General features: G+C 37.7%; 3 protein-coding genes across 3 annotated transcripts in view; 1 reads left to right on the plus strand and 2 right to left on the minus strand.

Moving 5' to 3' along the window:
* pdlim5b (PDZ and LIM domain 5b) overlaps nucleotides 1–1,060 on the minus strand; it is a 37,109-nt gene extending 36,049 nt beyond the window's left edge. Inside the window, exon 1 of the mRNA XM_070924652.1 lies at nucleotides 987–1,060. The gene's annotated coding sequence lies outside the window, so the exon portion shown is untranslated. The remainder of the gene's footprint in view (nucleotides 1–986) is intronic.
* Nucleotides 1,061–1,147: 87 nt separating this feature from the next.
* Nucleotides 1,148–15,657, plus strand: part of gdnfa (glial cell derived neurotrophic factor a) — a 41,044-nt gene continuing 26,534 nt past the window's right edge. The window contains exons 1-2 of the mRNA XM_070924117.1: nucleotides 1,148–1,207; nucleotides 6,504–6,609. Of these exons, the coding sequence (XP_070780218.1) occupies nucleotides 1,148–1,207; nucleotides 6,504–6,609 (166 nt within the window). The remainder of the gene's footprint in view (nucleotides 1,208–6,503; nucleotides 6,610–15,657) is intronic.
* Nucleotides 7,275–14,423, minus strand: opn4xa (opsin 4xa). The gene is made up of 6 exons (XM_070924118.1): nucleotides 14,287–14,423; nucleotides 9,656–9,789; nucleotides 9,051–9,254; nucleotides 8,769–8,940; nucleotides 7,674–7,835; nucleotides 7,275–7,386 (listed from the first exon to the last, which is right to left on the minus strand). Exons 1-6 carry the CDS (start codon nucleotides 14,418–14,420, stop codon nucleotides 7,275–7,277), a joined length of 918 nt encoding a protein of 305 aa, XP_070780219.1. The 5' UTR covers nucleotides 14,421–14,423.

The following is a 15,657-nucleotide window of genomic DNA, read 5'->3' on the forward strand; positions in this document are numbered from 1 at the left end:
CAAGTAATCTTTAGGTATTAGGATAAAAAGATAAGAATGCATGATCTGCTTCTCCAGAGTTTCAGACGTCATACTCATTTCACAATGCTCAGGGAGACAATGTTGCCCGGTGACATCATTGCAGGACATGTTGAGTCACAGAGATGTTTTCACAATGTACTGCATGTCACTAGTGTGCATATTATTTGTCAATACAAAAATTACACTTTAGATGAATAACTAACAAGAAAAAAAAAATCATACTTTTTATTAGCCTACACCATATTCAAACCTAAAAAAAACAGTTTGACAGTCAAATGTATCATTCTGTAACCTTGGCTTGGCAGTGTCAGTGGGACAACTTGTTCCAACCTGACTTTACGGGACACTTTTTGTACACAAGCTGATTACACATGTTTGGTTTAAAGCAATAGTTAACCCCTGCACTCTTGTAACACGTGCCATATTCTTACATTTTATTATTTCTAACAACTTTTTGTAAAGGTTCAAATGCCTATTTCAAATTAACTATAGTGGGGTAAAACTCTAACATATGGGTTAAGCTTCAGTTGTAGTCATGGGACGAAGTGATAACTGCCCTCACTCATGTGTTTACTTTGGAGACCGTACAGTAGCGTCTGTACAATCCAGCGCTGCTATTTTTTCTCACGGAACTATAACTTGTCTTTGGTCGCCTCAGTGGGTGTGACATAAAGCACATGTCTGACACTATTACTGCACTTTTCTGATAGATTTTTTAGCCCACTTGTTAGTGCGTCAAAGCCAAGTCAGTAAAATAAATGTGTAACGGTTAGGAGCAGTAAAACAAATGGTTTATTTATTTCTAAAGTTATAGACTCGCTACATATTACGATGTGCTTATGTTGTTTTAATTGTAACGTTGTAGCAGGCACATAAAGCGGTAAAATGATAACGGTAACACGAGCAGTAAATTTCCCCCTCTCGTTATTTGAGAGATTTTGTCAGATGTACTGTATAGTACTCACCTTGCCTTGTGAAGCCGGGTCGGGTGTTCAGGGAGAGAAGCGTGACTTTAGTCCGTCTGATCTCACTTTCGAAGTGAACTGGACTGAGCGGAACTGAAACTTCCGCATATAAGCCAGCCCCATCTGGCTGCCGGTAGGAGGGTTCACGGCAGTATGTGGGGATGTTGACTGAAGGCATCACAGCAGCAGGCATGGGCTTGCCAAACGGTGGGACAGTGCAGGTGAGGTGTAGTAGAGGGAACACCTGAAGTGTCGTTTAGCTAACCGCAACTGGAGCAGCTTTAGGGCTAAGGTAAAGCTCAACTTGGAAGCTAACCCTCATGAGGCGTATGAGTAAACCCTGCCACAATATGCATAAAGGACCAAATCACTACCTATCTGAAAGTTGGTAAACAATCCCAGCTGCTCACAAAGAGGATTTTACTGCTTGTTATTTGGTCTAACAAGCCTCCACCTGCACCTTAGCGTCATTTGTAGTTTTCATACTGTTTTAACCGTTAGCCAGCTTACATTGACTCACTGGGCTAAGTTAGCTAACCTAAGCTAACTCTTTATAACTATTTTCAAAAACTGAAAACTGTTCAACTTTTTCATTGTTTTGACCACATTTTTTTTTAAAAGATACATCTATCAGGAACACAATAATTTCTAAGGCTGCGCATAAATATGGCATTAAACTGAAGATGGCAGCCGGAAGTAATTTGGTTCTTATGAGAAAAAGCTTACCCTATTATATTTTTTAACAAAACAAAGGAAGATTTTATGCATTTAGATACATTAACTTGATAATGATACTGACAGTTTGGTGATGGACGTCTTTTTTGTCCTAATTAGTGGATTTTCTTCTTTTTTTTTTCAGTCGAATCAGTATTGAGTGCCTAAACCCAAAGCCATCATAATTCTTGGTATTTGTCTTTGTCACTAACTCTTAATGTAACAGCTGAATGTACTTTAATTACTATGTAGCTATGTAAACTCTTAAATAGAGCCTTTTCATAAATGACAGCCTCTCTGGAACCTCTCAAAATCACATATTTGTTCCACCTGTTAACTGAAACCTCCCTGCATGATTTGTGCAGAAGTCTCTCTTAAATGTCTGTTAGATTTGATCTTAAAAATATCTTATAATTGTTACATTTTAGTCTGCGATATCTGCCCTGGATTGGATTAAACTTCTGTTAAAGAGTTAAAAGATGTTTGTATTGGTATTTTGAGTCAAAGAAAGTTGCGTCATTCAAGTAAGAAAGCAAATTGTCAGTGGTTAACATGTGACAGGGCATCAGCTTGCCTTGTTGCATCAGTGAACAATGATGTCATTATTTCCACTAAATGCCTCCTGAATACAGGACTAACAAGTCACATGTCATCCTACTGTGCTATAAACCACCAGTGGACATCAGTTATCCCTGTAGTGTACTGGTGTGCAAATAAAGAACAGAACAAATATAGATATACCGTATGTGACATGCTAAATACAGTTACATTACAATACATTGTAGATCAGTTTCTAGTAAAAACTTTAGTTGTTTCTCTTTTTATTATTATCTAACTCTTTGTGTCTTTATGGTATTTTGTGATGCTGTACACATTATAAAGACCCTTGAGGCTAATTTGTGATTTTGGGCGATATAAATAAAATTTAATTGACATGTTTTGTTTTTAGAGGTTGTTTAATTATACACAGTATGCCACACATTCACAGCAGATTTCCACATGTTATGTGTCCATGTGTTTTAGGATTTCATTGAGTGTTTTCAATTAGCCTTTCCCTTTGAATTTGTGTTCTTATTCCTTGTGAAGCATTTTGCAATGTTGTTAGTTGCATCGTTGTTATTATTCTGTTTCGTTTTGTTTTTCCATTATACACTTACTGTGATATGGTGAAACAGGTTTCCATGTGTACCCAGATTTTAGTGGCATAGTGTTGGTATGCTCTCTAGTGGTCAGCAAAGAAAGTGCATGCTTCACAGCTTATGCACATACTGTGGATTTAAAGCCACTATGCAATTTATGGCCTGGGGGTAAGAAGTATAGTGTTTGCCTTGCCCTCCTCCGCAAGATGAAAGGTTCATACCAAAACATTTGTCACTCATCTTGTTGTCATGTTTCTTGTCTACCTAGACATGGCATCTAGCCTGATGATGAAAAGAATAGTTAGTTGCAGCCCTATTCCTTATGTTCGAATAGTTTCTTAGTTTCTTGTCTGGTCTGCCACTGAAAGTGAAGCAGAGCAGGTTAGGCACTGAATTAAGATGTCTGGACATTTTCCATGTCCAAGTTAAAATAGCATACAGGTAAAACACTGCAGACTTATTTGGTTGACAAAAGCCCCTTAATCTCTCTATTTCAAACAGGACAGGAATGTGTATACTAGGGTGTCAGTATTGTACAGTATTTTATTAAACATTTTAATCACTGCTGTTTTACACTATTTTAATGGACAAGGAATTCCAAGCTTTATCAATGTGCTTCAATGTGTTGTGCAAGTTGTTTATTACTTAATATGAATGAATATTACTTTCTAACACTGGCTTAATTTTACTTTTATAAAGAAATCACATTACTGGCTAGTTCAGCTCTCTGATGTGTCCTTGTGTTTTTGCACTGATATTTTGTTGAATATACATACATTGATTTATTTTACATGCTAAAAGGCATGACCTATTCTACAGACTACCATTAAGTTAAGTGTAGTTTGCATTCTGCTGCATAGGTCTGCTGGGCTTTGGCTACATATGTGCCATGTCAATATATGGTTATGGACTGATGGGAAGCCCAGCAGCAACACCCCCCCTTGCAATGCTATTTAACCACTGAAGTGTACTAGTTCTTTCCTTTTATGTAAGGCTGCAGCACATACCTTTAGATCACCTTTACATAACTGGATAAGCTCTGGAAATCCTGGGAGTTCAAAGACTTTTCAAAAGGGGTCTTTCTGGGTGTTTGAATAAAATAATTAGTTTGAAGAACGCACTTTTAGTGTCACTCTAGATAAATGGCCTCAACCTTTGACGAAACTGTGCCATGTGATTACATGAGCAGAGAAGTAAAAATGAAAAAGCATGCATAATGTTGTACAGCAGTCCCCTGCTGATAGTCGTGCATTCAACAGATCCATATTATGAATGGACTTCATGGATCATCCTGGTGGCTCAGCTGGTCAAAGCACATGAATTGTGTGTTCTGGTTTTAAATCCATTGTGGGACATCTGTTAGATGTCATCCTCTTCTCTTTCTCCCCACTCTTTATCTCTATTTACTCTAGCTTCTCTAATGTGTGCAAAATGCTGAGAACTGATAAGAAAATATATGGGATTTGGTGGATTAAAATTTGACAGCTCTTCAAAGTTATACAAATAATGACACCAACATACTATATTTGTTCTGCAGGCTCACATATTATAAATACTTGTGAAAGGCCATGGTGATAATGCAGGTGCTATAATGCACATATAAAACATTATGCATAGAATCTATTAAAAAAAGAAGAAACTGATTTCATAGCTATAGCAAGTTATAAAGACACATGTCTCTGAAGTGGTAAAATAGAATTAATTGTCTTTTACGCTTTTGATTTGAGTGAAAGAAATCACATAGGCTTCCATGATGTGGTTAAAGTATAACAAGTTGTGTGATACCATTTATAACAAATTCGGAATATTATTTCCAAGTTCTAAGTAGATTGTGCACAAAAATGTGTTGAGAACCATATGAAAAGTTTATTTCCCACAACAAATAAACACATGATTTACCATTATAGTTAAAAAAAATAACAATAGCACCAAGGGCAACAAATACTATTCAAAGAAGGAAAAGTTGCAACATTTCAGTGAGCTGTGCTGCTATGCCAAAATTGCTCCTGAGAACATGCAGCATTATTCCTTTTTAGAAAATATTGTGTGTTTAATGTTGTGTTTTCAAAATGTATCATAACAGATGATGATAGATGATACATTAGAGTGTCAAGTGTCTTTATGACTTGCAAAATCTGGTAGCTGAAATATACTATGACTTTTTCACTCACTTTGGTTAGCAAAATGTTTTATATCAAATATGTAAAACATTGTTTTCAAAATGGCTATGGTGAATGGAAGTCTTGGGCTGTATAACGCGTCATTACTAAATGCCTGAACTCATGATACAGCACATAATATCAGCAACTTACAAAGCATGATATAGTTCTACAGTGACTCATTTATGCGTTATAGACACAATGATCTTGCTAATAGGACATTATAGACATGGCATTCACAAGAAATAGTAACCAAATCTTCTCGTTGCTCATTTAAATGAGCAAAGCTGATTACTAGCCTTAATTACAAAGTAGACAAATGTGTGAAATCAAACCATCTCACAAAATAAACTTAAAACACTCCAAAAGAAAGTAATCTTTGGTCTCTTTACAACAAGTTGACAATAAATCTGGTTGGTCTTTAATGATTTGTTCTTGGTATACAGGTGATTCCTGGCTTCTTTTTTTATTTTTTTTTATTTTACAAAAGTGCAAAATATTTTGAACTTTTTTTAAAGCTCCTCTGAAGTTTAGTTTACATTTGTAAGACTTTTGTTCGTGTGACAGTGTTGATAATACTTTGGACTTTCCTTTAACAAAAACAAAGGTAGCGTCATTGCATGTTAACAGCAAGCCTAAACAGGAGAGGTGTGTGTCAGGATTATTAGTCAAAACACTTGTGTATACGATTGCACAAAAACCAATAAACAAATGTATTTGGTTTACTGAATGGCGAAACAATTGAACAATTGAAATAAAAGTTTTAGCAGCTGCTTAGACAGAACTTTGTTTACATAGCAACATAAACATAAATAAACTTATTCAACATTTAGCTTCCTGGTGTTGGGGGGGATGTCTTTGCCCTGACTCAAATAGCCGAGCAGAACAGTCCAGGGGCTGTGAATCTAGCAACAGCTCTCTCTGCCTGCTCTGTGTGCTTTGTTTTTCCCCACAATAGCCATGGTCCAGAAGGCCTGTCTATTAGTTGGGTCTGATGATTGCTCGGGAGTCCACACACACAATATTGTCCAGAGAGTCTGGCTGAATGAGGACCTGTGACTCCTTCTCATCTTTCTCCCTCTGTACTTGCTGTGCGTCTCTCTGTTCAAGTTCACTCTCTTTCTCTTGCTCATCTTCCTGTTTCTTCTCTTTATTCAAGCTTTCAGGATTCTCCTCCCTTCTCCTCCCCCAGGCCGAGGGCATTACTGTGCTGACGGACTCAGGCGATAGGTTGTGATCACATCTGTTAACTGAGCCCCACTCTGGGATGGTAGTCTAAAACAGAATTTTAGATAAAATACAAAAATAATGGACATGACATAGGCCTTTTTATGAATACATGATTGTGGTGAAATGCCTTTAAAGCCTTTTGACGTTGAGATAATTTGAATCTAAAATCAACAAATACAAAAAAATGTGATGAGCACCTACCTTACCTGTTCCTGGCTTTGGCTTCCATTTTCCCTGGTCTGCTGAGCCAATGAGTTGTACTCTTTGTCCCTCAGAGCTCCAAGGGAATAGCTGGACCTCAGACAATGGCTGATAGGGTCCAGCTCCACATCACTCCACAACTGCTACAAGAGATATGCACATTAATAAATGTAAATCAAGGTAAGAGTGTATTAATGACACTGCACGATAACCTAGATTTGCCTTGTAATAGTGGTTTGTCTAGAAAATAAGAAAACAATGATATAATAGCATCATAACCTCATCTAGTTTTTTTTGTGGCCAAGAAACAATGGCAATAAAGTTAATGTTACGAATGTATCCAGTTTCTATGCAAAGAGAGTACTTTAAAATCTACATTGCATAACATTTCTACATTTCTAGTGACTTTCTGGCGAAAAGGCAACTCTGTCACTATACAAAAACGGTTTAAGACTAAGACAAAAGACTACTTACATGGACATTTCTGTGCATTTGATTTCGGATTTCTGTAAGCACATCATTGATGGTGCTACTTGACCTGTGTTTGCTTCTACTCCTCAAACCCTTGCGCAGAAGCCAAACTCACTGTGTCTGTTGTAGACATGGAGGAAACTCTGTGAAACTTGGTTTTGGAGACAGATGACTGTCTGCTCAGCATTGAGTCCCTGAAGGAGGACTCGCTAGTCTGTGACACTGATATGCAGTCCCTCCTGGGGTCCTGGGCTAGGAAGTGTAGACAGGGAACCTTTTCTGCTAGGGTGTCCCTGTTGAAAAATAATGATATCTCAGCAAATTCCTCTATGTTCTTTTCAAGGTTACATCACTGGTTAGTTGGATGACTGCACTCACCTGTATTTTGAGTGAATGATGGCGTAGATAAAAGGGTTGTAGATGGCCGATGCCTTGGCTATAACAGCAGGGACAGCTTTGGAATAGGGATTGAGGACGCTTCCATATCTGAAAGGTGTTAAGCATTTGTAAAGAATAGAAGTGAACCTGTGACGATACTGCTATTATAGTTTGACCCCATTTCATAGCATTTCATTATACCCATATATAATGATATTCTACAAGAGGTGGAATACGGTTCATGGTTAATGGCTGAAATGAATTACACAATGCAAGCAAGCATCTTATATGTTTTATGCCAGGGTCTACCAAGCTGTCTGTACACAACAAATGTAGTTAGAGTATTAAAACAAATTACTGGATGATAAAGAGCCCTTGTCATACTGTATATTTACCCAGCCCAGGCGATGAGGGTGACACATGCATAGGGCGACCAGGAAAGCACAAACACTATGATGACCACAAAGGCAATCTTGGCCAGCTTCCATTCAGTCTTGATGGACTGCTGCTGGATCAGGGTTGACTTCCTCACCTGAGACCCCAACTTCTCCACGTCTCTGTTAGGACAGAGAAAAGGAATAGAGGAATTGTGTTGCCAATATATAAGCCTATTCAGAGGCTAAATAAATTAAAATAAACAAAATCAAAAGAAAAAGTCAATGTAGTGTTGGTCGACAGTTATTATGTAACGTATACAGGACTGAAGACGAAGATGCAATATAGCAAGGCAAAGCAGACATATGTAACAAACAGGGCAGGGTACATCTGATTTTTCTAATTCTTTGCTTGAATATTTTAGTCGCTCCTTGCGGCCCCAAGAGGACTGGAACGTCCTTAATGATGGCAAACACAATCAATTTCCACATCACAGGGACAGAATAAAAAATATGAAATAAGACAAATGGGATGTACCATAATCGGACAGAGCAGGCAAAGAGGCTAGCATGCTAAGGCTGCTTAGAGGCATGTCAACAACACAGCCCACAGAGCTGTAGCCTTCTAGATGGTTGAACCTCTACCACCACCAAGATAGCAATACTAGCCAACAGATAGTCAACAGATAAAGTTGCCCTTAATTCCATAGTAACTTGGTTTTTACCTCCAAATTTAAATGGGGGGCTACAGTCATATGCTGAGGGGTGAATTTGCAAATGTGTAACAGCTACAGACAGGGCTACTGGTGGATGGGCAAGAAATGGCAGTATATACACGTGCACAAAGAGAAACTAGAAAAGGGAAGAAGTAGAGGAAGATGACAGTGATGCCGAAGTCACATCACAATATGTAAAGTGCTTGCGATTACATTTAACAAGCCTCTTCTGAAACACATTCCACTAGATTGTTGATGTGATGATGTGACAGTATAGTCTGCACTTCCATGGTTTTATACAGTTATTAAGTAGACTTGCTTTAAATGGCAGCATTTAACTCATTTTCAAAGTGTTCAGCACATAGAAGTGCTACATATTCACCTATGTTAATGTATTCACCTGCTTGCCTGGCGGATTGCCAGGAACATGTTCAGATAACAGTAGGATATAATGCCCAGCGGGATGAAGAATACGAAGCAGCATAACATCAAAGTATAACTTTTATTGGCAGGAGTAGATGTCACGTAGTCCCATGTGCATGAGGTCATCAGGCCCTCTGGTATGTACGAACCTTGAGAAAAAAATGACAAACACGAATAACAGGGAAAAATAGGGTCTGAAAGTATAAAAAGAGGATGGTTAAATAAAAAGAGTAAGGAGGTGAGAGGATAAGTCACTTACTCCACCCCAAAAGTGGTGCAAGGCTCCAGGCTAGTGAGTACAGCCAGACCAGGGCAATGATGAGGCAAGTGCGTCTCCTGGAGGTCCACTGTATGGCCTGCAGAGGCTTGGTGATGACAATGTAGCGGTCTACAGAGATGGCCAGAAGGTTTATCATGGAAGTGATTCCAAATAAAGCTCCACAGAATGCGTACATTTTACAGCCTGTAAATAAAAAAAGAAGAAAGCATTTCATTAATATGTTTCTTCTTCTGATTGGAAGGCTATGAATTACATGGCATAAGTAATATGATTGGTCAGGACTCCAAATTGCAATTTTCACACTATTCATATAGCCATATTTGGGTTAATTAGGGCCGGGGGTGGGGGGGGGGGGGGGGTTCTAGGTAAAGAGAAAAAAAAACATCTAAATGCTATTATCTTATTTCCTGCATTTTTACATACATTATACTATAGAATTTATTGACACAAAAACACATACATAAACATAAATGGGTACTAAATGTCATACATAGCTCCATATATAAACAACATAGATACACACATGAAGGATGTAGTTCTTCTTTTTTAGAGTGCATAATGTATAATTGAATGTGAAGAAATACCTGTTTCACCAAAAATCCACCCCTTGTAAAGGGAGTTAACAAAGAAGATGGGTGACTGTGTAATTGCCATGAGGAAGTCACTGACTGCCAGGTTCATGATGAAAATGTTGGGGGGAGTCCGTAGCTTCTTGTTGCTGAAACACATGATGATTGAAAAGTCTCAAATCCAAAGTGCTCAGTATCCCACAAAACAATATGTTGTTGTGAGTAACAGAGACAGTTGAAGATCTACAGTACAAACATGGCCTTTTGTTGTATTCAGTTAAAGTTCATATGCTCACACTCTTCATCGTGCACTCTGTTTTGCTGCTTTTATCTGCTGTATCTCATATCAGTGCTAGTTCTTATTATAAATCAACCATTAGTTGGGACTGCCAAAAGACATAAAACTAATTTGTTACTAAACCACACTGTTAAGATTGTATTTAAAATCAGTTTTACATTTCTGGCTGTGAAATAAAATCCAGAGGGAGATTTCATTACAATGAGAGACTTATAGTTTTAAATTACTTTTTTAATTGCCCCCAAGCAGTGTGCAGACATGTAGAGGGGCATGGATTCATACCCTGATGCAATATCCACCCAATAGCTCCCAAATCCACATCCTTGTGAACTTTCCTATAATAACAATGGCACATCCAAATAATCACTTTAAATATTACTGTCATTCTAATGATATTACTCTCTTAAGGCAAGTTCAGATCAAAGATGCAAGATTGCAACTCTTAGCAGGGGAATCTCAAGATCATAAGTAAGCGCACTAATACATACAATGGAGGAACACAAGCACATATTCAATACCAATGGATTCTCTAGTGGACTCCCTTGTTGACTCAATGTGGCAAACAAAACCTATTAGTCCTGCTGTGGACATCACTAGAGGTCAGAAGTCCAATTATACACGACCTTTAAATTGAGATGCATTGCTAGGAAGGCAATAAGGAAGCACCATAAGCCAAATGCCGAGAGGATATCCAAAAAAAACAAGCAGTATTGTTGTTATTATTGACTCTAACAAAAGCATTTGTACTTTCTGAGTCTTTCAAAACATCTGTGTGTCTCCCATGAATGAAGACTAAACCCCACACAGCAAGGGAAAACTAAATATGCCTGAATGTAGCAAAGTTTTATTAACAATAAGGAGCTTGGAACTAGCGTCCATGTAGGGCCCACAGCAGATGTTGATGATGCCTTTTCTAAAGCTGTGAGTGGCGCAGATGGTCATGTTGTAATGCATAGTAATGGTGTGTACTTGATAACCTTCTGTTTGCATGCCATAGCTCACTGCACACACGTACACCTCAGATTTCTTTTTGGGAACAGTAAATCACAGGTAATGCCATTGCTACCACTGAAACAAGCCCCCAGAAACAGATGTGTGGAGGGCTACCGGTGTGTGGGGGTTTTCTCTATTTGGTGAACAAGTGAAATCTGAAGATCACCTGAATCTAGTTCCACCTTTTGTAAATCTGGGCTTCAGAATATTAACTATATATAGCAACCTTTAATGTCTTTCATCTGTGAAGTGTCAGTGTAATCTGTGTCAGTGAGCATTTTCTACTCACATTTATTACATTATACTAAACACAGATGTAGGACGAACTGAATTGAAAACAATGATACTATTTGCTTCCTTGTTCTGGATATCTACATTTTAGACAGTGTTCATATAGTGCCATAACTGAATATTTACTTTAATAGTTACATCAGCTCCATGTATCATTAACAGCCTCTATGCATTGTCCTTGTTTTGCCCACTGTAAAAAGAGTAAACATTGCACAGGCAGATAAGTTGGAGTGTATTTGTGTGTTTACATGCAGGTTAGTGGGTGTGTACTGAGTGAGACTGGAGTAGAGATCGAGTGATGCCACATTTGAGATAGCTGTGTATAGATGTGTATCACTGGAGGATGGACCTTAATGCAGAAAACATGTCAGGCCCAGCGTTTTATCTATCACTTGGTGCTTCACTGCATTCAGTGGACTGTTATCTACCCTGGAGTAGCCATAGTGTATGTATCATACACACCGGTGTATATACTCAATTGACTTTAGAAGTCATTTCAACCATATTTTTTTCAGATCCTCTCAAGTGAAAAAGTATGCAAAAGTACGCAATGTGTGTTAAACGTAAAGAGTAGTTTTACATAGTTGTTTAAAATGAATGATTTACAGTTTAGTTGATGAAATTAGATCGTCTCTGACTTCTCTTAGCTGGGTATAATATCCCAATCATCCCATTGCTATAATCATAAAATGGCTGTTTTTCTATAATAAAATTATTTTAATAATTAAATGTGCCCTTGTGTCCGCCAGCGATACCAGAAAGCACAAAATCCAACCACCGCTTCAGGACATTATTATAACTACCAGACAGCTGCGACAGGTACACTGCTTTCAGATGACACTGTCTGCAATTCTACATTGACAGCTTTGTTGGGGATTAATGTTATGGTTTAATTGCAGTTGTATTTATTTTAGGCAAGGTCTACCTTCCTGCAACCGTCCCAAAAATATTTGTCGTCTCTGATCAATTTTTTCCCGTCCCCAGGACAGCGGAACACCCTTCAGTCAGAGTCCTGGGTTTGCTAGAATACTCTCCATTTATATGCATTATTCTAAAAGTTCAATGGTTGTCAACTGTGCTGAACCACGTGTGAATTCAATCTGTCATCCAGAGATGAATACCAAAGTGCTATCCCAGCAATACAAAAAAATGAGTCGGACACAACATCATCACACAGGACTTTAGGTTTTAACACCAGTGAAAGCTATCTTGAGTTGCTTTTTGGCTGAAAAATAATGAGACAGGGAAGATACATTATAGACATCATGATTCATGTCTCTGAAAGTTAAAACATTTTAAAAATGAGAGATATGGAGGGATATATACCTAGAAGAGCAAACATTTTTCTTCTAGTATAATTGATAATGTAGTTGCATTGTCTGACGTCAGTGTATAGTGAGGCACATAGCAGTTGATTGGATTTCCCTGAGCTTCAGTGCTTATTCGAGCTTGGTTTTAGCGATAGCACAGTGTTGACTGTGTGTAAATAAGGGAGTAGCTGACTGAATTATTGAATTTGTGCATTGATTTATCCAGTACAGTTAGAAAAACACTGAGCTGCTTCCTGGTATTGAATGCCTGCAGGCTGCTGTGAAGACCTTTCTGCCTGTGCATCTGTGCTTCGTAATGCAAGAACACCCAAGCATTGAAAGAGTGTACTGTGCCGGGTTGAAATTATAGTAGTTGACTTTGAGTTTGCTCGTCTCTAAAAATGAAGCACTGTATATAACTTGTAGATAATAGTCACCTGTTATGATATTTAGTAGATTAATATATTCAATTCGATAGAATCAATTTGATCTTAATGAAGTCAGATATCTCAAACATCCTATTTGATATTCTAAGATGCCACCAAAGGGACTGTTTGATGTGACTAACAGAACAGTCCTCAGGCAAACTGCTTCTGTGTCTGTGAACTCATTTTTTTCCAGTATAACTTGAACAGTAGAGCACTGTGCTCCCACAATTCATCTGTGCCCTTCTTTCTGACTTCCCAGAATTTATTCTTAAGACCAGTTCACATGCAAAAATGTGATGCCAATGCTAATTGAGGCTTGTGTCAATGACAAATAACGGTGCGTCATACCATTGTTAGTTAAACCTGCCATAATGCTGCAAATACGCAGTCCTCCTCATTAGGGAATTTGTATTAGTATTTAGTATTTAGATGTCTAGATACTGTTTCAGATAACTTCAAACAAAATGTTAGTTGTTGTTTTTTAATTACTGATCTCTTTTTTCATTAGTCCCTGGTTATTTGTCAAGGCACTACATACACTTCTTTTTTTGTGTCTATTTTAATTTAATGAAGGAACTTGATTACAGTTTCACTAGAGCATTTTATTTTAACTATGGTCCTAAAAGGTTTGAAAAATTATGCGGAAATGGTCATTTAGAACCCATCAATATTTTTGCTTTACCTGATCTATTGAATATTAACTACTTACGTAAACATAGTGTGGAATGGTATTAGATGTTAGCGCTTAATAAAATAGTTTGCTGATATCTAAAATGTGTTGCTAAATGGGATCAACATCACATCAATAACACAAAAGTGACTACTAAGAGCCAAATGTTGACCAATGTTTGTTTAAAACTATTTTAAACACTTGATAAATTACCTTATTTACAGGAACAATAGTTGTGCTTTACAAACAAATACATAAAAGGGCCTAACCGTTAGTAAATCTTAGAGAATAACTCAAAGTCAGTGCTGACTATGTCACTCAAACAGCGTGTCAGCAGCCTCTGAGCATCATGCAGCATGCTTTACTTCCTGTTGAAATGGGGTTTTCCTGAAATTCATTAACATTTGTTCCAGTCCGTTTATCAGTACTCAGCAGCCCAACTCAAAGTGTGATTTATGTTGTGGGAGACTTTCTCAAAATAAGGCTTTGCATAAAATGTTAATTATAGAACAAATTATCATGGCTGCAGTGAAAACGATGAAAGGCTAATATGAAACAATACTGTTTACTTTAATAATTTGGAACCGCTCCTTCTTCCAGCTCTTATATTGACAGTGACAGACAAGCACATTCTTCGCCATCACCCCATCGCTTACCAGAAAAAGGCATACATGACCAAGGCGTTCCCAGTAACACCCACTGTTCCGATCACCAAGACAAAAAAGGCAACGATGTAGTGAGCGTGGTCCTGGACATCTACCTGCCGATAGAATCCGTGTTCCACGTCCATTTCTGTGACAACAACCACACACACACACACACACACACACACACACACACACACAGATGTAAGCATCAGAGGGTCTGTCTTCATGTACAGCATGTCCTAGTGACTTTCATACAAACCCAATCTTCCCTTCTGTCACTCTGACCCACTAAACTCGCCAGCATTATATAAGAGTACTTATCATGATCAGCAAGTAATATGTCTGGAGGCACAAATATAAAAATAAGATGTGATGGCATACAGCTTGCGTCTGCAACACTGCATCTTTATTCAGTTACAGTTCCTTCATGTCAGCCATTTCATGTAGTTGAACCAGTTGGCTCAAGGTCATGTTCATTTGTCTTATGTGAGGTTTTTTTTGTAGTAGTTTCAGCATTACATTTTGTTAACACTTATTTTAAAAACATTTATTTACATTTTCTATCAATCTTTTAATTTTTGATCACATCATTTAGTTTTACTGTTTGGCACTATAACTAAATTGGTGAGTGTATCTGTAAGCTTTTTTTTTAGCCACTGTTTATGCTTTTCATTTCTTCAAGTCTTCTTTCAAGTTCTCCAATGAGAAGAGAAATCATGCGTCAGGTGTTTGATGAGGAATGGTATGTGACAAGTATTCCCTTCCCTAAAGCCTGACACATGGAAACAAAACTCTTTCCTGTTCCAAAAACTTTCTCCACACTGCACTTTTCTGGACTGAAATGGCCTCTAAAAAGTCTTCCAGCTCAACTTATACACTGACTTGACATGACAGATTAAGACTGAATGTGCTTTATTTGTTTTGGAATGAATTACGTGTGGTAGTGTATAGAATCAGAAGGAGTATGACAGTCAGTGCCTTTTAATATTAATTATTAATGCTTGCAAACTGTAAAATTGACCAAATATGAATAAGGATAAGAGTTGAAGAGCAGTAAAGCTGCCATGGCCTTTCTGGTCAGAGAGAAAATCCTCACTCAGTATTATTGAACTGATTTTGTTTTTATTGAACTGAGTATTTATGAGGTCATGCTTAGGGCAGCCACAATACGCATTTTCAGAGCATGAAACCAAAAAAATTTCAAACAACTCTAATGAGCCAACTCAGCATTTAACAAAGGATGGTAGAGTGACAGGCAAGCTGTGTAGAAGTGTAACAGTAAGTTTTGATTCCATCAAAAATGCCCAATGAGTTCGGTGCTGTTAATGACTGAGAAATATATCAAAGAGGTGATTAAGTCATGGCATTTTTTTTATAATG

Source organism: Enoplosus armatus, chromosome 18, assembly GCF_043641665.1.
Source record: "Enoplosus armatus isolate fEnoArm2 chromosome 18, fEnoArm2.hap1, whole genome shotgun sequence".
Lineage (NCBI taxonomy): Eukaryota > Metazoa > Chordata > Actinopteri > Centrarchiformes > Enoplosidae > Enoplosus > Enoplosus armatus.

Bases quoted from the DNA above. Each gene is read 5' to 3' on its own strand.
- opn4xa (XM_070924118.1), bottom strand. From the start codon at position 14,420: ATGGACGTGGAACACGGATTCTATCGGCAGGTAGATGTCCAGGACCAC. The intron at 9,255-9,655 runs GTATTTCTTCAC...TTTTATTTACAG, and splicing joins GTGGATTTTTGGTGAAACAG to GCTGTAAAATGTACGCATTC. The intron at 7,387-7,673 runs GTAAATATACAG...AACACCTTTCAG, and splicing joins ACCCTCATCGCCTGGGCTGG to ATATGGAAGCGTCCTCAATC.